General features: G+C 46.0%; 1 protein-coding gene across 3 annotated transcripts in view; it reads left to right on the top strand.

Moving 5' to 3' along the window:
• The first annotated feature begins 328 nt into the window (after positions 1 to 328).
• The window catches only part of CMTR1 (cap methyltransferase 1), a 36126-nt gene continuing 10809 nt past the window's right edge, over positions 329 to 25645 (top strand). For 2 of the 3 annotated variants that reach the window (XM_068157464.1, XM_068157479.1), the window contains exons 1-18: positions 329 to 613; positions 2042 to 2176; positions 5321 to 5463; positions 8967 to 9125; positions 10167 to 10259; positions 10966 to 11037; positions 11668 to 11762; positions 11868 to 11940; positions 12138 to 12336; positions 15282 to 15400; positions 15647 to 15743; positions 17498 to 17630; positions 18965 to 19144; positions 20772 to 20828; positions 21283 to 21340; positions 21951 to 22019; positions 23588 to 23719; positions 24197 to 24319. In XM_068157464.1, coding sequence (XP_068013565.1) covers positions 2047 to 2176; positions 5321 to 5463; positions 8967 to 9125; positions 10167 to 10259; positions 10966 to 11037; positions 11668 to 11762; positions 11868 to 11940; positions 12138 to 12336; positions 15282 to 15400; positions 15647 to 15743; positions 17498 to 17630; positions 18965 to 19144; positions 20772 to 20828; positions 21283 to 21340; positions 21951 to 22019; positions 23588 to 23719; positions 24197 to 24319 — 1932 coding nt within the window. In that variant the 5' untranslated portion in view covers positions 329 to 613; positions 2042 to 2046. Of the gene's footprint in view, positions 614 to 2023; positions 2177 to 5320; positions 5464 to 8966; positions 9126 to 10166; positions 10260 to 10965; positions 11038 to 11667; positions 11763 to 11867; positions 11941 to 12137; positions 12337 to 15281; positions 15401 to 15646; positions 15744 to 17497; positions 17631 to 18964; positions 19145 to 20771; positions 20829 to 21282; positions 21341 to 21950; positions 22020 to 23587; positions 23720 to 24196; positions 24320 to 25645 lie in introns of all 3 variants that reach the window. The other variant, XM_068157470.1, reaches the window with a different exon arrangement.

Consider the following 25645-nt stretch of genomic DNA (forward strand, 5'->3'; position numbering starts at 1 on the left):
AGGCACCACTGCACGTTGCAGGGGCTTTGGACTCGATGGTATTTAAGGATCCCTTCCAACCCAAACCATTCTACGATTCTATGCCCCCCTACCCCACCTCCCTCGGAAGGGGCCGAGATCGCCAGCTACCGCCTTCCCTACAGAGCCCAACCCTTCTGGCCCTCGCCCCGCTTCCGGATTGGCCCGGCCCCAAGAGGGCGCTTTGCGAAGGGGGCGCCGGGCCCCTCCCCTGGGCTGGGGCTGCCCGCGGCGCGCCTGTGGAGCTGACCCTTGGAGCCGTCGCGGACGCTACGTCACTGTCGCGCGTCAGCGAGCCGGGAGGACCTGCGGCGCGGGTACGGCGTCAGCGGCGCCTCCGAGCGGAGAAACGAAACCGTATTCCGGCCGCCGCCGCTGGGCCTTCGGGAGGCGGAGCCGCCTGGAGTTCGTTCGAGCAACGAGACCCCGCTCGCCGTCTCCTCTTCCGAGGGTGTCGCCCGATCGGCCGGCCCTGCTCTCGCTGCACGCCTGCGGGTCAGTCCGGAGCGCGGCCGCCGGAAGCTCCCGCGGCTCCTCTCTGCCTGCCCTTCGCCTGGGAGTGCCTACAGCCCGCCACCGGTTCGTGTGCTCTCAGGTAACGGGACCGGGGAGCTACGGGGTTCCCGGGCGAGCGGACCCTCAGGTCGGCCTGTGCAACGTCAGCAAGGGGCTGGCTGAGGAGCGGGCCCACGGGCTGCGGTGTCGCAGCAGCCGTGGCTGTGCCCGCAGGGCGCCGTCGGGGTCAGCGGAAGGCTGCTCTGCCCACCGCCGAAGCGCGGGCCCCGTGCGGGTGGTGTGCTTTGAAGCAGCTTCCACTCAGAGCTGTGTGTCTCCCGCGTATGCGGTGCCAACCCGCAGTTAGCTCTGGGCGCAGAGCTATCGAGCAGGAAATAAGGTGCTGTAGAAGCGGGTTTTAGGAGGGTGGGGATCTTGAAAGGAAGCTAGCGGCGGGGAACGAGGAGTGTGTTAACGAGAGAAAGTCTTAGAAAATGGAAAATTGCTTTCAGATTATTACAGGTAAAAAAGCAAGGGAGAAAACCTAAACTGACTTGATCAAACAAATACGAGTTTGCTGTAATTGAATTTACGGTGGAAGGGAACAGATTTCTTAGCCATAGTTGGGTGAAGCTGTGGGATGATTTTGCAGGCAGTCATGAGGATGAATAAAGGAATAGGTCCTTAAACTGCCTTGGCTATGGTTGTGGGAATAATTTTGATAGTAGAGAGTTTGACTTGGTGGCCTGGGGCATCTTTTCTAGCCCAGCATTCTAATAGGTTTTCATTGTTTTTTGTCAGTAGTGGGGAGGTTTAGCTAAGTGCTTTAAGGGTCTGTGCCTTTAAAATTTCATTCCTGTGCAAGCCTTCCTGGCTAGTTTCTCTTAAACCACTTTTAAGTGTTGGTCCTTTCTCTGGGTTTATGCAAAGCCTTGCAACGACATCCAGAAGCTTGGTATCTTGCCAGTGACTGCTGGTGAAAAACACAAGCACTTGAGCACGTATTAAGTGAAATTCTGCTAGAGAAGTCATGTAGGAAAGCTCTTCTATTAAATAATATTTGCAGAAGTATTCTGGTTCTCTTGTGAGGAATTTGTGCCACCTTGGATGTTATCCATTAGATTGAGCTAATTTCCTCGTTGGGGTTTTTTTTTGAGTGTTTAGATAAAACAATGCTTTGATTCAGTAATAGTAACAAACTGCCATGCGTTTAAGTTATTTTAAGTGCTGATGTGTCCGTTACCTTCTTCTGCTGTCATGGTAAATAGCTTGTAGACATGCCTTGAGATTCAAGTAATTGGTAACAGGGAAACTTCTGCAGAGATTTCATGTTTGTTTAGTTAGAGTAGCTTTTAACAAAAGATCAAAAGAAGCCAATTTTTTTTACCTTATGCAAACTTGGGTGGAGAAGCATAATGCTGGGCGGCCTGTAAAACGCTCTGTGGTTCCATGTTGTTGCACCTTACTTTTTGGCATGCAGAAGAAAGTTGATTTGTTTAATGTTCACCAGGTGATCATCTCCTTTCAGCAAAAATGAAGAGAAGGACAGAACCTGAATTTAGCGGCCCCCAAAAGAAGCAGAAGAAGAGGATAGAAGACTTGGGATTAACCCTCAGTTCTACTTCAGATGATGAAACTCAATTCAGTAATCATACTACTCAAGGTGAGGTTGGAGATAATGTATATGCTGCTGCAGGGAATCTCAATAATAACTTGGAATTGAATCTGTGTCTTCTCAGAGACTGGATGGGGTGCTTGGTGCCATGGTTTAGTTGATTAGATAGTGTTGGGTGATAGGTTGGACTCGATGATCTCAAAGGTCTTTTCCAGCCTGGTCATTTCTATTCTGTATCCTAACTGATAGCCTGGCCTTCAAGGGCATACTGTCTTCAGGTAAAAAAATACATTATCTCTGTTTGCAACCTTGGGTTAGTGTGATTTTTTTTTTTTTTTTAAGCTTTAAAAAAATTAATTAAATTGTGTAAATTCAGACACAGAAAATGGACTAGAATAGAATAGAATAAACCAGGTTGGAAGAGACCTTCAAGATCATCAAGTCCAACCTATCATCCAACACTATAATCAACTAAACCATGGCACCAAGCACCCCATCCAGTCTCTTCCTAAACACCTCCAGTGATGGTGACTCCACCGCTCCCCCTGGGCAGCCCATTCCAATGGCCAATCACTCTTTCTGTGAAGAACTTCTTCCTAACATCCAGCCTAAACCTCCCCTGGCACAGCTGGAGACTGTCCTCTTGTTCTGGTGCTGGTTCCCTGGGAAAAGAGACCAACCCCCATCTGGCTACAGCCTTCCTTCAGGTAGCTGTAGACAGCAGTAAGGTCTCCTCTGAGCTTCCTCCAGGCTAAGCAGCCCCAGCTCCCTCAGCCTCTCCTCATAGGGCTTGTGCTCCAAACCCTTCCCCAGCTTTGTTGCTCTTCTCTGGACATGTTCCAGCAACTCGGCATCTTTCCTAAACTGAGGGGCCCAGAACTGGAGTAATTGTGTAGCATTTTTTTACCACCTGTTACAGTTTTCGGTAAAAGAAAGAAGGTTGGAAGAGAGAATTGATGGAACAGCTGACCCCAGCTGAGCATGGCCTTGCAAATGTTAAAAGCAAGATGCATTGTGAATGGACTTCTGTGAGATTTATGTAGCAGGCATTGTGTTTGAGGCACATCATGAGCCTCTGGAAAATAAAGCACAGCTCAAAACTAGTCAGTAAAGTTAATTGAAGCTGTGTATTGGAGAAACAGAAAGCAGTAACTGACCCTAAAGCAAAATCCATTGTGATCCTTGAGTGTGTCCAAGATCTTTGTGAATAGAAACGAAGCTTGTGTGACAGATGTTTGAAAATCAAGATAGGTATGTAATACTGCAAACACCAGTCATAGCCTTTCCTGCCTTTGAGCTTGGAGCCTCAAAGGTTGATACAGTAAAACTTTAGCATAGTAGTTGTGTGGGGATTCATGTCCTGAATCTTAAAAGTTGATAGTTCAGCAACAACAATTGAGCATGCATAGAAAGGATTTTAACTAGAGTCATCTGTTTCACTGTAGTGTCTTTCCTTGTCACTGTAATGGCCTTTCTTTAGAATAGAATAAACCAGGTTGGAAGAGACCTTCAAGATCGAGTCCAACCTATCATCCAACACCATCTAGTCAACTAAACCATGGCACCAAGCACCCCATCCAGTCTCCTCCTAAACACCTCCAGTGATGGTGACTCCACCACCTCCCTGGGCAGCCCATTCCAATGGCCAGTCACTCTTTCTGTGAAGAACTTCTTCCTGACATCCAGCCTAAACCTCCCTTGGTGCAGCTTGAGACTGTGTCCTCTTGTTCTGTTGGTGGTTGCCTGGGAGAAGAGACCAGCCCCCACCTGGCTACAACCTCCCTTCAGGTAGTTGTAGACAGCAAGAAGGTCTCCCCTGAACCTCTTCTCCAGGCTATGCAACCCCAGCTCCCTCAGCCTCTCCTCATAGGGCTTGTGCTCCAAACCCCTCACCTCTGCCTTTACCTCATCTTTTGTTATCATGTTCTCCACTTGTTTCCTGTTACTTCACCGACACTCAATTTTCTGTAATAGGAAAATACAGAGGTCTGTGAGTTGAGAGAGCAATAACCTGTGTTTTTTCTTAAATTAGAAAAACCTGAGAGAAGTTGAGTTCTTCTTTCCAGGTAATTGTAATGACTTTTAAAAAAATAATTTCTTTTTTAAGTGAAAAACAGAAAAAAGGTTAACTCTGCTTCCAGTCCTCTGCATTATCTCAGGGCAAGCTATGTGGCTCAACTTCTGGTTTTGTGAAGTAACACATTCTAGCATTCAGAGAACAAGGGAGACTCAAGAGGTAGATGTTTGCTGCAGTGTGTGGCTGTATTTGCTGTGGGTTGCTGCTCCGGCAGTCTCTGTGTTCTGCCCCACATCATTAACTTTAGTATGACTGATGTGGTGTTAGACACATTTCAGGAAGAAAATTTGGCATTGCTTCATCATCAGTAAGTTTGCAGATGACACCAAGCTGGGGGCAGGTGTTGATCTGTTAGAGAGTAGAAGAGCTCTGCAGAGGGACCTTGACAGGCTGGACTGATGGGCAGAGTATAAGGGCATGCGATTTAACACATCCAAGTGCTGGATTCTACACATTGACCACAACAACCCCACGCAGTGCTACAGACTGGGGTCAGAGTGGCTGGAGAGCAGCCAGGAAGAGAGGGACCTGGGGCTACTGGTTGATAGTAGGCTGAACATGAGCCTCCAGTGTGCCCAGGTGGCCAAGAAGGCTAATGGCATCCTGGCCTGCATCAGGAACAGTGTGGCCAACAGGAGCAGGGAGGTCATTGTGCCCCTGTACTCAGAACTGTTTAGGCCATACCTTGAGTCCTGTGTCCAGTTCTGGTCCCCTCAGTTTAGGAAAGATGTTGAGTTGTTGGAAGGTGTCCAGAGAAGGGCAACAAAGCTGGGGAGGGGTTTGGAGCACAAGGCCTATGAGGAGAGGCTGAGGGAGCTGGGGTTGCTTAGCCTGCAGAAGAGGAGGCTCAGAGGAGACCTTACTGCTGTCTACAACTCCCTGAAAGGAGGTTGTAGCCAGGAGGGGTTGGTCTCTTCTCCCAGGCAAGCCGCACCAGAACAAGAGGACACAGTCTCAAGCTGCACCAGGGGAGGTTTAGGCTGGATGTTAGGAAGAACTTAACAGAAAGTGATTGGCCATAGATCTTCATGTGACTACTGAGATGTCTGTCTTCTGTTTTCTTTTTATTTCCATACTAGTTTTTCTCACTTTTTACCTCTATATATTTTTTTCAGAGTCTTCCAGTAGCAGCAGTGGATCTGACAGTGAGACTGATGAAAAAAGACCAGTCTTCAGCAATGAATTCAAACAAGATTCCCTTGTGGAGGGTACTTCATCTCGCTACTCAATGTATAACAGTGTCTCCCAAAAGCTCATGGTAGGTCAAGAGAGTTTTGGACCAAAGTATGAGGATGTGATAAGAGCAAAGTGAAAAGAGCAGTCTGTTCTAAAAGATTTTGATTCTGATAGTGATCCTCCTTGTAGCAAGGATCTCTGCTTCCTTGAGTCACCTGCTAAGAAACTGGGAGAGTCTGCAAGAGCTTGGTTGAAGAGAATCTATTAAAAGAGAAAGTTGATTCATACCAATGCCTAGGAGCAGGTAGTTGAATCTGAAGGGAAAATCTCTCGCTCGGGCAGCTTGTTGAGCTTCAAAAAGACTCCTATTATTGTTACTTTGCAATGCTTGAGTTGACAAATGCCTTGTAGCAAAGGCCTTCACAAATTCTGTGATTTCCGTTAATTTGTTTGGTTTTGGAGCCTGGCTGGCAAAACCTTGTAGAATTATTACCTTAATTATTAAGGTATCACAGTATAACTATGGTTGGAAGAGACCTCAAGGATCATTGAGTATTTACTTTTCCTTCAGTTACTGCCACTCTGCTTTATGTAGAGCTGCATATGTCTTGACAAGGCAGGGAGCTGTGAATGGTGAGAACTGAACTTGGAATGTGATTGCCCAACCTCGTGGTTGCACAGTGTTATTGTGGGAAAGAGTACTTTTGGAAAGTTCTAAGAAAATGATTGACCCTGTTTAATAGTAGTCCCAATTTGGGCAACATGTTCTGACTTCAGAGGCAATAGTGGGCTGTAGAGGAGAAGAGTCTCTTCTGGTGCATGCTGTTATGCTTACTTCCTGGTGCAAGCTTTGTCATTGTGCCCTCACGAGTATCTCAGAATCCTGAAAGAATGTCCATTACTGATAACAGGGAGATAAAGATGTTATTCCCAAGGGCAGCAGAGAACATGGTATGTACAGTTTTGTGTTACTTGAAACATAACAGGAAGTTTGGGACTCAATGGGAGACTGAACTTGTGTTTCATTTTGTTCTGTGCTTGTGCTGTACTCAAGAGGAGCAGGGGCCAGCAATCTTTCCATGGTTGTAAGCCACATTGTACCTGCCTTACCAAGTTAGAGGTTCAGTCTTCTACTAGAAGCTGGGAAGTGCTAGCTGTTACTAGGAATGGAAACAGAAAGATAGTGCCTTGCTGGGAGGTAAAACTGCTGGCCAGCAGGATCGTGCCTCTAAACGGGAAAAGAAATTCAGCTCTTGCCGAATTCAGAACTCAATGGGATCAAGAGACTGAGAGCTGCTGGTTGTGCCTCTCTGTAGATAAATCCTGTTGCTGATCATTCAGAATCTGTCCATGTGCACTTTTGGCACCAGGCTGCAGTTTGCTGATTTTTAGCACAAGACTGTCTTTCACTTGGAGAGTTCTCTTCCTGAACCAATTTGGATGTGTGCTTTCAGTCACCACAATACAGGAGCTGAATTTGGGAGGCTTTTGTTTTTAAGGCCTCATAAATTCGAATATAAAGATTGAAGTGATGTCAAGTCTGGTTGAATTATTTGGTAGCATTAGGTAAGTAAAAGGAGAATGGTCCTTGATTACTAGATGTTTAAATTCTGTCCTTGGAAAACCAGTGTATAATGGCATCCTGGCCTGCATCAGGAACAGTGTGGCCAGCAGGAGCAGGGAGGTCATTCTGCCCCTGTACACTGCACTGGTTAGGCCACACCTTGAGTACTGTGTCCAGTCCTGGGGCCCTCAGTTTAGGAAGGATGTTGACTTGCTGGAGCGTGTCCAAAGAAGGGCAACAAAGTTGGTGAGGGGTTTGGAACACAAGCCCTATGAGGAGAGGCTGAGGGAGCTGGGGCTGCTTAGCCTGGAGAGGAGGAGACTCAGAGGAGAGCTTCTTGCTGTCTACAACCACCTGAAGGGGGGTTGTAGACAGGCAGAGGTTGGTCTCTTCTCCCAGGCAGCCAGCACCAGAACAAGAGGACACAGTCTCAGGCTGCACCAGGGGAGGTTCAGGCTGGAGGTGTTCAGGAGGAGACTTGACAGGGTGCTTGGTTGCATGGTTTAGTTGGTTGGGTGGTGTTGGATGATAGGTTGGGCACGATGATCTTGAAGGTCTCTTCCAACCTGGTGTGGTCTGGTCTGGTCTATTCTGTTCTGTTCTATTCTATTCTGTTCTGTTCTATTCTATTCTATAACAGGCTTGGTGGCTATCACATTTGCTGCACTGATTTCAAGGTCTGGTTCTGAGCCAGGGAGCAAAGGCAATGGGAAAACACCAAATGCCTTTGTATAAAACCTGTCAGATGTTGTTGTGTTGTTTCTCATACAAATTGGTAATAAACAATGGTTTTATAGCTTCTTGCAGGAAGGAATGTATGGATAGCCTTCATTCAGTCAGACTTAAGACTTTCATTTACTTACTGTCATGTAGAAGCATACTAGAAGGAATAAAACTGATTGTGTTCATGCTTTTTGTTGTTTTCCTCTTGTTGCTAAAATTTATGAAGAGAAGAGCCTGAAAAACTAGCAGCTAATGGACATAATTCTTTTAAGCTGAGAGATGAGAATGCATTCTAGGAGCAGTGTGTTGCATTCAGCCTCTGAGTTAGGTGGAGTTTTATGGGATCTGTTGAGTGTGTGTTCACAGCAAAGACATTCATTCATGACATGAATTTTTTCCTGTGCCAGTTGGGAGAGGTTCTCTTCCCTCTCTGTTCTGCCATAGTGAGGCCCTATCTGGAATATTGTGTCCAGTTCTGGGCCCCTCAGTTCAAGAAGGACAGGGAACTGCTTGAGAGAGTCCAGCACAGAGCCACAAAAATGATTAAGGGAGTGGAACAACTTTACTGATGAGGAGAGACTGAGGGAGCTGGGGCTATTTAGTTTGGATAAGAGGAGACTATGTGGTGACCTCATTGATGTTTATAAATACGTAAAGGGTGAGTGCCAAGAGGATGGAGCCAGACCCTTCTTGGTGATGCCAAATGAAAGGACAAGGGACAGTGGGTGGAAGTTGAGGCATAGGAAGTTCCATGGAAGCAAGAGGAAGAATTATTTCACTGTGAGGGTGACAGAACACTGGAACAGGCTGCCCAGGGGGGTTGTGGAGTCTCCCCCTCTGGAGATATTCAAGACCTTCCTGGATGAGTTCCTGTGTGACCTGGTATAGGTGATCCTGCTTTGGCAGGGGCGTTGGACTAGATGATCTCTTGAGGTCCCTTCCAGCCCCTAACATTCTGTGATCTTTTGGGTTATGAACCTTCCATGCTTACTGAAGACTGATGAATGGCTCCAGGTTCCTCACTACTTCTCCCTCTGGGCAGGGTGTTCCTGTTTTACTGAACTCTTTGTAATTTGCTGTTGTCTTAAACATCATTTGGATCTGGCTTTATTGTGTCCTGCCTCAGTGAAGGAACTCAGCATTAAGTCCTGAAAGCCACATCTGAGATAAAAAAAATGCTCAGTGCCTTCAAGTCATTTCAGGGAGATGTGCTGTTTTCCCTGCTCGTCTTTGACTCCATAGTAGTACATAAGCTGAACTCCACTTGCTTTAGTGTGCTTCCTTTGCTTGCTTTATAGGCCAAGATGGGCTTCCGGGAAGGAGAAGGTCTGGGAAAATATGGCCAAGGCAGAAAGGATATTGTTGAGGCCTCCAATCAGAAGGGAAGGAGAGGCTTTGGGCTGACACTCAAAGGATTCGATGGGGAGCTCAATATTGACTGGCAAGATGAGCCTGAGGTAAGTATTTCCTGTTTGAAATCCCATTTCTGTTGCTGTGTTCAGGATTTGCTCTCTAGGAATGATGTTTAATGTTGTCTGATATAACTGGCTTCCTACCACTAAGTGGTTCTGCTGGTTAGACCCAGGCCTTTGTCCCAGAACAGCACGGCAAAAGCCATTCTGGCACAAAAGGGGTCTCAGGTGGATTGTTGCTGTGGTCTGTAAGGAGAAGGTCCCAGCCATTGTTGGGCAAGGGCAGCAATGCTTGTCAGATCATGTGTTGTGCATGTTACAGTACTTTGCTCTCCATCCTTTGAATTGTTTCAAGGAGCTGAAAATAATACCAGAAGTTACCCCTTGGGAGCCATAAGTTTGAGACCTGTTCAGAAGGCTAATTGGTTTAGGTCTTAGAGTCTCAGCTTGCAGCAGTTAACTGTTAACCCTTGTGGATAATACTTCTGTGATAAATATAAGAAGATGAGTAGATCTTAGTAGCCTCTCTTTGTGGAGGAGTAGCATCACTTTGATCTAACTGGTAAAACAATTGCTTCCCAAGATGGTAAACATTCTTTGAAGCCTGAATTAAGTTGTGGAGTGAGGGAGCCTTTCAGAAGGAATGTGTAAAGCATCGTGAGGACGTGTTTTTTGGCAGGTGTCTCTTGAAGTGTCCCCACAATGTGCTTTGAGAGTATTAGGCTTTTGTTTTGTCTTGATTATTTTTCAGAGTCTAATGAGAGGAAACTGCTGTGGGGTTTATTGTGGTGGAGGGGCTTTTTGTTTGTTTAGGTGGTAGTGGGGTTTTTTAGGTGTGGTTGTGGGGTTTTATTGGGGAGTGTTTGGGGGTCTGGTTTGCTTTGGTCTGGCTTTTTTGTCCCTTAATTTTAGGTCCAAGCAAATAAGGTATGCTTTAAAGCAGGAGAAAAAGATTCTGTGGTTGACACTGAAGTAATGCCATAACTCCTTATGCTAGGATTGGGAGGCAAACTTTTGGGGAGCAATTAGCTGTTATATTTTGCTAGCAGAAACATCTTTGGCTCTTCTCGTGTCTTGTGTTTGCAGCCCAGTGCCTATGAGGAGGTGGACTGGTGCCTCAAGTGTACCACAGAAATCCCTGATGCCCAGGAGCTCAAGGAGTGGATGACTGTGGGGAAGGTAATTTTTTTAGGTCTCAGAACTTACCAGGACTGCTCAGCTTCAAATGATTGCCTTGTCAAAGGGTTAAAATAACTTAGGCTGGAGAGAACCTCTGGAGTCTGCTTGTGCAGCTTTCTACTTAAAGCAGGTCCAAGTAGATCAGGTTGCTTGAGGTCTTGTTTGGTTGAGTTTTGAGTATTTCCAAGGATGGAAATTACACAATTTGTTCAAGCATCTGTTTCAGTGTTTGGTAATCCAGCTGACAAAAGAAATATTCTCTATGGCTAACTGGCTCTTTTGTTGTTGTTGTTGCAGCTTGTGTCCATTATTTCTTGTGCTATCAATGTCCATCTCTAAGAGTCTAGATCAGTATTCTCTATTTCCTGCTCCTAGGTCTTGTAGACAGCAATAGCATCTCCCTTTTTCCATTCTGAACTCTCTCTCCTCATACACCAGGTGTTTATGCACGCTCATCATCTTGGTGGCCCTTTTGCTGGGCTTGTTCCAGACCATCTGTGGGGTACAGGAGAGTGCTTAACTGGATGACCGCATTCCACATGTGGTCTCAAGCTACCTAACAAGGAAGAATAATTCCTCAGCATGCTTTTGCTAATGCAGCCTATTAAGTAGTTGACAGTCTTCATTCATTACTGGTACATACTGCATTCTGGAATGGCTGATACCAGGTTTGCTAATTGTTAGCTGTGTTCTTGTCCTGTTCCAGAGGAAGATGGTGATTGAAGATGAAACAGAGTTCTGTAGTGAAGAGCTTTTACGTAGTGTCCTGCAGTGCAAGGTGAGTCCCCTTCTTTAGAAGGAAATGGAAAGCTTTGAAGAAGAAAGTGAAATACATAATTGAAGAGGGTTGAGTAGTTTCAGGTGATTGTCAAGAGCTCAGAGTGTTCTTTCACCTCCGTGCCGTTGATATGACCTAGCATCCTGGTTCTTGCTGTCTGTTCAGCAGCCTGTTTTGCACCTCAGCCTTCAAAGAGATGAATGAAAACAGTCTCCCTTTCTTTGTCAAGCTAAGAGGCTGGGCTTGAATAAGCTACAGAAATATGCTCCCTTTCTTTTGTCCTGTGTGTCATTTTCCCTCCTAGATTTTTATCATGCATTGGAGCATGAGTATGTGTATGTGTGTGAGAGAAATACCTCAGGCTGGGTCTGCTTGTGAGGTGGCTAACCACATAATCAGACTCTTGAGCTATGGTTGTGGAATTCTTTGGTGTCACTAAATTTGCATAAGAGCTGGGGTGGCTTACAAGAACAAATGTCATTGTGTGACAGGAGAACATTGTTATTGGTGAACCAAATGTACAGAGTTTGTTGTCTAAGAGAAGAGATGCATGAGGATAGGAAATGCTCATGCCTGTATAACTCTCAAGCCTGTGCCACATTGAGCTCAGTCTTGTTTCTCTGTGTGCAGAGTGTATTTGATGAGCTAGATGGAGAAGAAATGCGTCGAGCCCGAACAAGGTCAAACCCTTATGAGATGATTCGTGGAGCTTTCTTCCTGAACAGGTTTGCAGAACTTCTGGTAGCATAAGCCCTTTCCCAGTTATGTTCATTTTCAGCCCTGGGAGCCAAGGTTGAAACTTAATAGGGTTTCTCTTTGTGTGTTCACAGGGCTGCAATGAAGATGGCAAATATGGACCATGTCTTTGACTATATGTTTACAAACCCTAAGGACTTCCATGGGGTGAGGACCTCTCTTTAACTTTGAAACAGCAGTACTTTCTCAGAGAAAGGAGAAGGTGGGGAGAAAGGAGAATCCTTAAAATACCATCTGGGAAAAAGGGTGCTTGCAAGGCGTTTCTGACTGAGAGGTGCAGTTCATGGTGTATCTGACAGGAGCTGTTTCTGGGTCAGTAGAATCTCCTCCGTTTCCTTTTGCAGAACCCGCTGATCAAGGAGCGGGAGGCAGAGCTGCTCTACTTTGCAGATGTGTGTGCTGGTCCTGGAGGCTTCTCTGAGTATGTCTTGTGGAGGCGGAAGTGGCACGCAAAAGGATTTGGCATGACCTTGAAAGGACCAAATGATTTTAAACTGGAAGACTTCTACTCTGCTTCCAGTGAGCTTTTTGAACCTTACTACGGTAGGTAGCGCATGGATGAGCATTGCCTGATGTTTTTGCTTAGGCTGCAGCCTCTGTACCAGAAGTGGGGCTGTTACTGATACCAGCATGGGGATCTGGGAGAAACTTGTTTATAGGGAGCCGTTTTGCAAGGTAGAAGGGGCCTGTCATCTGAGAATGGTATTGAGATTGGTGAGCTTGCATAGCAAGTCACATTTCTGCATTCTTTTCCAGTCTGCCCTGTTGTGCCTTGAGTGCTTTGCTCATCTGAAAATTGTAGTGTGCATTAAGATTGCTTGACAGTATCTTTCCCGCTTTGTTGATGTTAGCCTGAAGCACAGTGAGTGAGGTGGCTCATCACAGACTTTTAGAACAGTTCAGGTTGGAAACCTCATTCCAACCACCCTGCCATGGATAGTGATGCCTTCTGCTAGATCAGATTACTCAAAGCCTCATCCAGGCTGGCCTTGAACACTTGCAGGGAGGGAGCATCCACAGCTTCTCAGGGCAACCTCTATCAGAGTCTCACCACCCTCATGATAAAGTTTCTTCCTAAAATCTAATCTAAATCTAGACACTTTCAGTTTAAAACTATTACCCATCATTTTGTTGCTACACTCTCTGATGGAAGAGTATCGTGGTTTGGGAGAGCAATGTCTCCCACCATGGGCAGAAAATAACGACTCAGACAAACGGATTGCAAAAGTGATGGAAAGTTTAAATGGGAAGACAATAAAAACAACAATGAAAGTTTTACAGAGAACCACAAGCACTGTGACAGAGGGAGAGAGATTCCAAAACATACCCAAGAATATCCCATCCCCACCTGGGGGTGCACCCAAAACCCCCCAGGGCTCTTCCCTGCCCCCCCCACCCAGCCTTAGGCCTGGGCAGGCCCAAGGGAGGCAGCTCACACCGTTTTACCTAGGCAGCAGCAGGGGACGAAAAAGGAAGTGAAGACCCCATGCTGATCTATTGTAGGGGAGCAGGGCATTATGGGAATGGAATACCTGGTTTCCTGTGACCACCCCCCCTGGGCTGGGGGCCCAGGTGTGGTCTGTGCAGTGGCATCGGGGCCAGCACCCAGCCTAAACCACCACAAAGAGTCTCCTCATCTTTTCTGTGGCCCCCTTTTAAGAACTGGAAGGTCACTGTAGTTGCTTCCCTAAGTCTTCCCTTCTCCAGGGTGAACAACCCCAACTCTCAGCCTGTTCTCATAGGTGAGGTGCTCCAGCCCTCTGACTTGTCCAACAATCTGTTGGCAGAGCCAGAAAGAGAAACCTTACTGGCCTGACTGGCAGAATCCTCCTGTATCAGACCTCCCTAGCTCTGCTCTGATAATTGATTGTGGGTTCTTAGTGAAGATAAATAAAACGGATTTCTGCTAAGGGCTGTGTCTGAATCACTGTGACAAAGTGAATTTCTTAATCCAAAGAGGTTTAGAATAACATGTCTTACCTTGCTTTGAGACAGACTGAGCAAGTATGCAGACAATTGCTGCCTGTCACCTCATGGATAGTAACTTGTTTGAGCTCTTTGTCTGCATAGCCTCTAGGAACTGGGAATGAAATATGAGGACTGGTAGTATTTCTGCTGCTTATTCCAAACCATATAAAGGAAAGTTGGGTGTGACTGCCTTGTAGAGAAAAGGGTTTGCTTTTCCATTGTTGTGCTTTTTTTTCCCCCTCTTCCTCCACCACTCTGACTCTTGTTGGCTGCCACTTTTGACACCTGACCATGAACTCTTAGCACTTCAGAATTAGATCTGTTAAAGAGGAGGTTCATGGCAAGGGCAGCAAGGCTGATAAACACATTGTTCCAACGTTTGCCACATTTGGATCTTCATAACTCACTGCAAACTGGTGCTGTTGTGGAGAGGAGGAGATATCTGTAAAAATGAATAGCCCAAAGGCTGTGATGCATTTTCTTGATCCCTTTCTGTCTGTTATGCTGTAGTCTCGTGAAATGTGTACAAACTCTGTTCCAGTGATGGGAGGGAAGTAGACTGCTGTGATATTTGTGTGTTGAAGAATGGTAACAAATTCTAGTGTCACTTCACTTACTGACAGAAGGATTGATGAGGAGCTTAGTTATCAAAGCACTATCATGCATCTTGATCTCTGCTGCTTTCTAGTCCTCCAGTTCAGTTAATAGAAGCTGTAGTTCTAGAAGATTTATAGGGACTAATACCAAATAGAAGTTCAGGCTTCTTCAAGGATAGAACTGTTGAGCTCTAGAATACACCTTAGATTAGCTTCCTGAAACACCAATCTAAAGGACAGTCTGCCTCTCTTTAAGAAAAACCCACAACAAACACACACACACACCCCCCCACCCCAACAAACTATGTGGGAAAATGGTATGAACATTCATGCACAAATCCTATTTCCCTTTCCCTTGTTCACAGGGTGGGTTTTTGTGGGTTGCATTTTTAAATTCCAGATCGTATCCTGTGTGGAAATCAGTGTTTTGTTTCTTTGGAATGATTTGAATTCTTTGGTAGAAGGTGGCCAGTGCAGAATGTAAATGATTTTGCCCTGTCTGTAAACACACATTAGTAACAGGTGAGCTGTGCAGTGAGGTTGAACCGTGCATTTTTAGTAGGTTCAGCTCTGTTGTCATTCCTACTTGGATGAGCACATTATGTTGTCAGGTGTTCAGCTCTCATCTCAGGGGAGGGCAGTGAATGTTTCATGTTTTGCTAAGGCTAATGTAGAGCTTACCATTTAACCATGGTTATTATTATATGTCTTTGTTTAGCCCTGACCACTCAGTGTGAATAATTTTGCTGAATTAACAAGCATCTTTGGTGGTGAACGAGGGAATGTATTCACGCTCATCTGCCTATCGAGGTCTGAGTAATTCCTCACTAAATGGCGGTTGAATACAATAGGTTATCTGCACACACTGATCTTTTGTCTGTACTTACAAACAGGTTAGTAATTGTCTTCTCTTTTTCCTCTTAGGAGAGGGAGGGATTGATGGAGATGGAGACATCACTCGTCCAGAGAACATTACAGCTTTCCGGAATTTTGTTTTGGACAATACTGATCAGAAGGGAGTGCATTTCTTAATGGCTGATGGGGTTGGTCCATTTCTTTTTCTTCCTGTGCTAGTGAACAAAACTGATACCTTGGCCTGCATGCAGTAGGGTATTTGACATGTGTCTGTAGGTAGAACATGAAATTCTTCCAAGCTTGCCACTGAAATTCCTGGTGGCGCTGTTTTTTATCTTTAAGGAACAGAAATCGCCACGATTTAGTTATACAGAATTCTTTGCTTTGTACAACTGATTTGTAGAGATCCTAATCATATGCCGTGTGCTTTGCAGGGTTTCTCAGTGGAGGGTCAGGAAAATCTGCAAGAAATCCTAAGCAAACAGCTGATGCTTTGCCAGTTTCTTACAGCACTGTCCATTGTCCGGACAGGTATGTTTTGTCCCTTAATCTTCTTCCTGTTTCTCTAACATGGGAGTGGCAGTGTGGAAGGATGCTGTACAGTTAGTATTAACATGCCACAAAGTCTGCTCTTCAGTGAGGCTTAGTGTCACAGAATTGAGAGTATGTGTGTACATCCTGAGGTGGTTGTCACAGGGCTAGGGCAGAAAAGGAAAATTATCTGTGTCTGGTTTGCTTTTAATTAAAAAGCGCAAGGTAAAACACATTCATTTAAAGCTCTTGCAATGTGTTACGTTATGTGGCTGTCTTGGAGTAAGGTCACCAGTGTGAGAACTGGGCAGTACAGCTGAGTTTTATGGCACTAGCTGGACCAACTCCTTCCTTAATATTCTAGCAGGCTGCTTGGAACAGATAGTGATGTTTACCCACTTCATCCTTCTCTCTAACTTACAGCTTTTCTCCTTTAAATCTGCCATCTCTGTGATTGGAACAAGATGATGTCTCACATAGTCTTAACTGTACCTCCTTGCTGCCAAATGATGGATGGTATAGTTCTGCCTGATTTTGATGGCTCCTCTCTTCTGCTGAGCTTAGTTAGCATGTGGTACTGATGCATAAGATACAAATACTCATTATGTTATCATTTATTTTGTGCCCTATGTTTCGAATTACCTGAGGCAATGTTCTATTTAGCAGTACTCTCAAACATGATATGGTAGAAGGACCAACCTTCTTTAAGTCTTTCCTTTCTGGGTAGATCATAGCTCTGTAAGACTTGGCTGCTTTTTGCTTGGGGAAATTTGGAATCTTGCTTGAAGGCTAAGAGGCAACAAAGACTCTTTCTAAATGATGAGTTACTCTGTTTGGGTAACATCTGCTTTCTCCTTTAGCCTGAGGTTTCTTCTTGTGCATATTGGAGCTCCCCTTTGTTATGGTGTGATGGTTTAGCCCAACTGCACCTGCAAAAAGCACAGCTGAACTCAGCCAGAGAAGCAAATGAGGCTGTATTTTACAAGCAATAATGAAATGCAATGAATACATACAAAAATACACAGTATTGACGATATTATACAAGAATTTACAAGAAAAGAAGCAACATAGGAATCCTCCTGAGGAGGATCCCACCTCGGGTTCCCCCTAAAACCTCTCTCCCTCTAGTTTATTAGAAGAAAAGAGAAAAGGAGAAAAATGTTAGGAGAAGTTCAGTTAGTTCAAAGCAGTTGTTAAGAAGTTAGCTGATTATCTTACCAGTTTCTGTCCAGGGTCAGCCTGCATGCCAGGAGAAAGACAGAAAACAGACTGAGACAGAATGTAAGATCATAAAACTACATCCCACTCATCTACCAATTAAATTTGTTTAGAATTAATCTTTGTTTTCCTTTTTACACCCAAACATTCAGATGGAGAATTCTGCAGCTATCCTTTCTTAAAGGCACAGCCTAAACTGTCACACCCTTCTTTTGAGGGTTTTGCATAGCATGCTGCGCAGCACAGTTTGAACCTGGAAGGTGAGGATAGGGCATGGATAGAAGGTTTGCTTGTGAGACAGTGTGCATGTTGATTTGATGCTGGTCAGGGAAATGCCTTTCTCTCTACCTCAGAGATAAGGGGAAGATGGTTCACAGAGCCTAAATGTCCTCGTTGGTGAATGTGTTTTAGATGCTGTTTAATTGTGAAAACCCCCACTCTTAACAGTTCTGCAGAAAAGAGTTCTTGATGTGCCTGATATCTCTCGGTTTCCTTGTAATCTGCTGGTATCAGTGTGTTTCATACTTTTTTTCCAGGAGGACATTTTGTCTGCAAAACCTTTGACCTGTTTACTCCATTCAGTGTGGGACTTGTTTATCTGCTGTATTGCTGCTTTGAGCGAGTGTGCATCTTTAAACCTGTGACGAGCCGCCCTGCTAACTCTGAGAGGTGAGGTTCTTGAGCAGGGGTGGCTCCTAAAGAAACCTTGTCCCCTAAATACAGTGAGAGATGGATTTGGGTAAGTCTAGTGGAAGCTCTGTGACCTGCCACAATTGGCGACTCTCTTGGAGGAGGAAACATTTCAGATACTTAGCAAATTATGATATTTGACAAGGTAAAGAATATATTTCCCAGATTACCCTTCTGGGGACAAAGCAGTGGAACTGAATGTATAACAAACCTGGGTTTGCATGAAATGATTACAATCTGCAATTCCAGTGAAGCTGGAGCATGTTATATGTGTTAGCATTGTACCTGTATGGTTTAGCAGAAATTGTCTACTACTTGAGGGAGATCTGTGTTTTTTTTCAAAAGGATTGAGTTTCCCATTCTTTTCAGAGCATAGAAAATGTATAGTGACTTTGTGATAGGTGAGACTGCACCTTCCTGGTGTCTCGGTCCAGAGAGGGAAGGAGACTCAGTTCTCTTGAATATTCCCTTGTTATGAAACTAGAGGCACAAACGAGGCCAAAATATCAACAGCCAGGCTATTTATTAACAGAATAAAGTGGATGGATCAGAAGGAGGGAGAGAGAGAAGAGGGAGAGAGAAGAGGAAAGGAATTATATTACCACACCCCTCACCTCCCAAGAGTTTGGGTCTGTGGAGGAAGGGTGCTGCAGCTCTGGAAGGGGAGAGATGTCCTTGTTGGCTGTGCTGTCCTCTGAGCAGCCTCTTCAGCTCCATGAGTTGCAGCACGTGGAACTTAGGACATGGAGAGAGGGTTCCTCTTGGTCTGCTTTTTCCAGGCTACATGGTGATGTCTCTGTCATTTCTCTCTCCTGGTATTCTCTCCATTTTTCTTCTGGACAGCATTGCCCTGAGCTTTTCCTTCTCTCATGTTTTCCTTCTCAGCAGCATTGTCCAGGTCTTTTCCTTCTTCTGAGCCAGTAGTTGCTCAGATCTTTTACACAGTTTTTAGGTATGAGTCCAGGTGGTGAATATGCATATTCCAGAGAGTATGGATAGCAGTGGCCTCTGCCCATTATTTCCAGGGCAGCTGCAGTCTGGTGAGCAATCTTTATCTATGCACCTTCCAGAGTGTCGTTATCTGGTGGTGTCTGCCCGATACACATCAGCTACTGTCTGGGCCAGCAGCAAAGGTGATTTTATCTTTGTTGAGTCACATCAAGAGAGACAAGATTTAGTCTCTCACACATGGGGATACCCAGGAGGAAAGAATTTCTGGGATGTAGGAAACTGTCCTGATAATGGGAGTGTGACAGGAAACTTGGCTGTGTGGGAAAACTAAATCCAAATGCTCTCTGCGCCTTGCTCTGCAGGTATGTGATATGCAAAGGACTAAAGCTCGGAATTGATGATGTGCGGGACTACCTCTTCACGGTGAACATCAGACTCAACCAGCTGCGCAACTCCGACGTGGATGTGAACCTGGTTGTCCCCTTGAATGTGATCAAAGGCGACCAGGATTTCTGTGATTACGTCGTCCGCTCCAACGAAAAGTGAGTGCCTGTGGGCAGCAAACGCTGCTGCCTGTGGACTGGTTAAAATCATAGAATCAGTAAGGTTGGAAAAGACCTCAAAGGTCATCAAGTCCAACCTGTCACCCAACACCTCATGACTACTAAACCATGGCACCAAGTGACACGTCCAATCCCCTCTTGAACACCTCCAATGATGGTGACTCCACCACCTCCCTGGGCAGCACATTCCAATGGCTAACAACTCTCTCTGTGAAGAACTTTCTATTCACCTCGAGTCTAAACTTCCCCTGGCACAGCTTGAGACTGTGTCCTCTTGTTCTGGTGCTGGTTGCCTGGGAGAAGAGACCAACCCCCTCCTGGCTACAACCACCCTTCAGGTAGCTGTAGAGAGCAATAAGGTCTTCCCTGAGCCTCCTCTTCTCCAGGCTAAACAGTCCCAGCTCCCTCAGCCTCTCCTAGTAGGGCTTGTGCTTGAGGCCTCTCCCCAGCTTTGTTGCCCTTCTCTGGACGTGTTCAAGAGTCTCAATGTCCTTCTTAAACTGAGGGGCCCAGAACTGGACACAGGACTCAAGGTGTGGCCTAACCAGTGCTGAGTACAGGGGCACAATAACTTCCCTGCTCCTGCTGGCTACACTATTCTTGATGCAGGCCAGGATGCCATTGGCCTTCTTGGCCACCTGGGCACACTGCTGGCTTGTGTTCAGCCAGCTGTCAATCAGTACCCCCAGGTCCCTTTCTGTTTGGCAGCCTCCCAGCCACTCTGACCCCAGCCTGTAGCCTCTTGTTGGGATAGTTGTTGATGCTGCCACACTGCTCTGCTTTGGCTTCCTGAGAGTCTTTTATAGGAAGGGAGAAGGGAGCCTGTGCAGAGATAAATGCTCTATGCTGCTAGTGAATGCCTGGCCTCCAAGTACTGTGTCGATGTGGTGGGTTGAAATTACCCCCCACATAAAATTGCCAGACCAGCTCAGTTGGAAAGCAAATGAAGCTGTATTTACAAGCAAAACTACAATCTAAATATAAAATGCAATGAATATGTGCAAAATACACAATATTTACAGGTATTTTTAAACAGCAACAGAATCCCCCTGGGCAAATGAGGGGGCTACCAATAGCTTCCCCCTCCCTGCTCCCTTTCCTACCCCCCTGTACACAGGACAAGAGAAAGAGCAGAGAATTGCTCTTAGTTACTTGACCACAACAAGAATGCATTCAAGGTCAGCAAAGCCAGCAGAAGGCAGAACTCAATATCTGCCAGAGGGAAGAAGCTGAAAAGAGAGAAAGTTAGTTTACAGATCTAGCTTCTATGTTTGTTATCTGTCCAATGGGATTATTTAGACCTTACAGTTGTTTTCCTTTTTACATCCAATGGTAATTTATTTACATTCTACCACCTTCTGTTCAAGATCTGTGGAAATTTTTCCAGGCACAGCCTGAAACTACCACAGTAGATAAGAAAGGAGGCCATTGCTTAGTTCCTTCCCTTGGTCTTCCTGTGACTTTAAACCGCGTTGGCAATGATCCATCGCTGCTCTAAGGATCATACTGGCATCCTCCTGTTGTCTCAGCACTCTTTGTTTTGAACAGCACAGAAAAATCTTGGTGACTAACTTGCTCTCTGACTAAAACTTGTCCTCTCTTGCAGCCACTGCAAGGTTCAAATAAAGGCACTTGCCAAAATTCGTGCCTTTGTTCAGGACACGTGAGTATATTCCTTTGGCTTTCAGCAAGGACTGACTTAGCCTGCTACACGTTAATTGCCTCACCCTTCTTTAGTAGGCTCCTGATTTGAACTGGTCCTTTGGCCAGGAAAGTGAATAAGTGCTTTTGAGTAGCTGTTTGTCTCTCTGCCTGAGTTAATTTGAAGACAGGTGTGGGTGGGTGAAGGAGTCCTGAAAGGTGATGGTCTATTATCACCCTTCTTGAGAAGGCTTCCATGTGGCTGCTAATCAGTACTGCAGACCATGAAACAAAGCTAAACGTGGAGATGGGTGGAGGATGGGTAGGGAAGGCAGCACCCTCGTCTGTGTGAGCATGGTGTGTATTTGCCATTCCCAGACCAGCACGGGAAGATGCAAGTTTTGTAGGGTCAAGATGTGTAATGCTGCAAGAGCAAAGGTGTTTCACCATCTTAACAGTCTGTTCTCTTCCTCTAGGACACTGATTGAGCCACGGCAGGCTGAAATCCGAAAGGAGTGCCTCCAGCTATGGGGGGTAAGCTGCCAGTTAGAGAGGTCGTTAAGGTGTCTTTGCTGTGGTGAAACTAGAGAGGAGCTGCCATACAGATAGCATTTCTAGCCAAAGGTTTAATATACTGTCTTGTGGGAAAGTCAGAGACTGTTTCAAGCTATTTATGTAAGCAAATAGAATGTTTTTGATTCGTTATGTGTATGGCTTAACTGAGCAGGCTGCTTTTGCTGCAGCTGAGAATGTTCCATCAGAGTGAGCTTGGGTCCCAAGCACTGAAGCTCTCTAAAAGGTCTTGCTTATGTACCTGCAGTTTCTCTTTCCTGAGATTTTGCCTGCAGTAGGGCAATAGATACATCCATCTTTGATGAAGTAGTATTTAATGCAAATATACATGAGATCAAAGATTTAGTCTGAAACTGTCTGAAGTTGCCTGTTGTTTTCTGTGAGACATGGTATGTATACATTAAATTTGCAGAACACACAGGACCTTTTATTTGCCAGGTGAACTCTCCAGCAACTGGAATCCTAAAAGCAAGAGTTCTAGGGGCCATGATGTTTTGTCTTGAAAGCAGAGATGTTCCTATGAGCATGCCAAAGAATAAGGCTATCAGCAGTTGTTTGGATTTATTTTCAGATTCCTGATCAGGCTCGTGTTGCTCCTTCGTCTTCAGATCCCAAGTCCAAATTCTTTGAGCTGATCCAGGTGAGACCTTACCCAGAAGCTTCTTCTGAGCTGATTTTTGTATAAACAGAGCTTTCCCCCCTAGGAAGTAAGAGCTAGAGAAACTATTCCTGGATTATTGATTTGTGTAGAAGCTACATTTGCCTCCAGTCTTGTTCAACATCTTTGTTGGTGACGTGGACAGTGGCATTGAGTGCACCCTCAGCAAGTTTGCTGATGACACCAAGCTGTGTGGTGTCAGACGCTTGCAGTGAAGGGTCTGTGATGACCATAGAATCACAGAATCAATAAGGTTGGAAAAGACCTCAAAGGTCATCATGTCCAACCTGTCACCCAACACCTCATGACTACTAAACCATGGCACCAAGTGCCACGTCCAATCCCCTCTTGAACACCTCCAGGGATGGTGACTCCACCACCTCCCTGGGCAGCACATTCCACTTAATCCAAAAGGGGTTCCCATTGCAGATATGAACTCTTAATTTTTCAAGCCACTGAGAAGCCACTGACACTTCTGCACCCAAACTCCAGTGCCATGGCTACTCCTGCTGGTGTAAAGCACGTTGGCCATACCTATGGCATCGGAATTTGGGAGGAGGATGCTCTAATTCAGCAGCATTTCAGGAACAGCAGCCACTAGCTGCAGGAGCTCTAACAGCTCCTTCTCCAGGACACCAAGCTGTGTGGTGCAGCAGACATGCTGGAGGGAAGGGAGGCCATCCAGAGGGACCTTGACAGGCTGGAGAGGTGGGCACAAGCCAACCTCATGAGGTTCAACAAGACCAAGTGCAGGGTCCTGCATCTGGGTCGAGGCAATCCCAGGCACAAATCCAGGCTGGGCAGTGACTGGCTGGAAAGCAGCCCTGAGGAGAGAGACTTGGGGGTGCTGGTGGACAAAAAGCTCAACATGAGCTCTCAGTGTGCACTTGCAGCCCGCAAAGCCAATCAGATCCTGGGCTGCATCAGGAGAAGTGTGGCCAGCAGGTCTAGGGAGGTGATTCTCCCCCTCTACTCAGCCCTGGTGAGACCCCACCTGGAGTACTGTGTCCAGTTCTGGAGCCCCTATTACAAGAGGGATATGGACGTGCTGGAAGGTGTCCAGAGAAGGGCCATGAGGATGATCAGAGGGCTGGAGCACCTCTCCTATGAGGACAGACTGAAAGAGTTGGGGCTGTTCAGTCTGCAGAAGAGAAGGCTCTGAGGTGACCTAATTGTGGCCTTCCAGTATCTGAAGGGGGCCTACAGGAAGGCTGGGGAGGGACTTCTCAGGATCTCAGGTAGTGATAGGACTAGGGGGAATGGAATGAAGCTGGAGGTGGGGAGATTCAGACTGGATGTGAGGAGGAAGTTCTTCATCAAGAGAGTGGTGAAGCCCTGCAATGGGTTGTCCAGGGAGGTGGTTGAGGCCCCATCCCTGGAGGTGTTTAAGCCCAGGCTGGATGAGGCTCTGGCCAGGCTGATCTAGTGTGGGGTGTCCCTGCCCATGGCAGTGGGGTTGGATCCTTGTGGTCCCTTCCAATCCTGACTGATACTATGATACATATTGATGTATTATGTCTACTCTGGCTTTCCCCTTCTTGGTGCTTTAGGGCATGGACATTGATACCTTCAGTTACAAACCCACTCCTCTGAATTCCACTACGCTGGAGAAAATCCGCCATGTGTTAGATTACCGGTGCATGGTGTCTGGAAGTGAGCAGAAATTCCTCTTGGGAATGGGGGTAGGTGCTGAGAACAGTCCAAGAGTTTTGCTGGCTCATTTCAATGCTACTGTTCTGCCTTGCAGTTTCATCCCATCCTTTCCTGCCTTCAGAGGCCAGAAAGGATCAGCAGTCCCTGAGAATGCTAGTTATTTCGTCTTGAGTTCACTGCTTTCCACACTAATTAACCCTGGTTTTGTAATTGCAACTGACATAGAGACCTTTACTCTTGCTGCTGTCTCCAATTATCTTCACTATCCTTTTAAAGGTGTTCCATTTCTGTTTCTGTATCTGGGTATGAAGACTCACTGACATAGTCAGTGTTTTTGCTCTTTACTGCAGAGATCAAGGTTCTTACCTTAAGACTTCTGACAAAGAAACTGCCTGTGACAGCCTAGGACAAAAAGATTCTCTGAGGGCTGCTCTACAGTTAGTTAGAGGTCTCTCCTCTACCCCTCCTGTCATGAAGTTTTGGCTGAATCTGTCTTCTTCACACAGAAATCACAGATCTACACCTGGGATGGTCGCCAGTCAGATCGCTGGACAAAGCTGGATTTGAAAACTGAGCTGCCACGGGATACCCTTCTCTCTGTGGAGATTGTTCATGAGTTGAAAGGAGAGGTAGGAGGCTGTTCTCTTCCTTACCAAGTGTCTGCAAATACAACAAGCAGTTTCACCCATTCTTTGTAAGATAGTACAGAGTACTTTTTCCGTGTGTGCCAGGTGCAAGGGTTTCCTTTGCATATGATCTTTAGAGGAACTATTTGGGATGAATTTCCTTCTTGCTGTGTACTGCTGTAGAGAGGAGCTTTTAACATTATTTTGGAAACACTTTGGACCTGGACATACTGGTGTTGCCCTGCATGCATTGACACTGACAATGTGACTTAATGGCTTCTGTGGCTTGTGGGGTACCTAACTGCTCAATAGTGACTGCAGGCCTTGGGGAAAAGGCCCCATGGTATATTCACAGTGGTATATTCTCATGGTAGAATAGAATAGAATTAACCTGGTTGGAAGAGACCTTTCAGATCAAGTCCAACCTATCATCTAACACTGTCTAATCAACTAAACCATGGCACCAAGCACCCCATCCATTCTCTTCCTAATCACCTCCAGTGATGGTGACTCCACCACCTCCCTGGGCAGCCCATTCCAATGGCCAATCACTCTTTCTATGAAAAACTTCTTCCTAACATCCAGCCTAAACCTCCCCTGGTGCAGCTTGAGGCTGTTTCCTCTTGTTTTGGTGCTGGTTGCCTGGGAGAAGAGACCAACCCCCACCTGGCTACAACCTCCCTTCAGGTAGTTGTAGAGAGCAAGAAGGTCTCCTCTGAGCCTTCTCTTCTCCAGGCCAAGCAACCCCAGCTCCCTCAGCCTCTTCTCGTAGGGCTTGTGCTCCAAACCCTTCCCCAGCTTTGTTGCCCTTCTCTGGACGTGTTCCAGCAACTCAACATCTTTCCTCAACTGAAGGGCCCAGAACTGGACACAGCACTCAAGGTGTGGCCTAGCCAGTGCTGAGTACAGGGGCAGAATGACCTCCCTGCTCCTGCTGGCCACCCTGTTCCTGACACAGGCCAGGATGCCATTGGCCTTCTTGGCCATATGTGCACACTGCTGGTATTTTCACAGTGTAGGATATTGCTGTCTGGGAGTTTGCCAGTCCCCTGGCATCTCAGATGAGGATGCTGCAGTAGTGCACTGGGCTTTGTGCTGTGGTACCTGATATGGCACAGAGAACTGGTGGTGGCAGCTATGGGCTTGCCCTCTCTTCCTTGAGACAAGTGTGTAGCTGAGATACCCCAGATTTCAGAGAATGACATGCCACTGTGCAATGGGCAGCAGGGAACTTGTAGGCTTTCTTGCTAGAAGAGAATGATGTCCTCTCAGAAAATGGACTATAAATTAAAGCTGAAGCAGCAACTGTCTGTGTAGTAAGTCTCTGTA

The sequence above is a fragment of the Melanerpes formicivorus genome, unplaced genomic scaffold (genome assembly GCF_026170545.1).
Source record: "Melanerpes formicivorus ecotype bairdi unplaced genomic scaffold, bMelFor1.0.p_v2 SCAF_2, whole genome shotgun sequence".
Taxonomy (NCBI): Eukaryota; Metazoa; Chordata; class Aves; order Piciformes; family Picidae; genus Melanerpes; species Melanerpes formicivorus.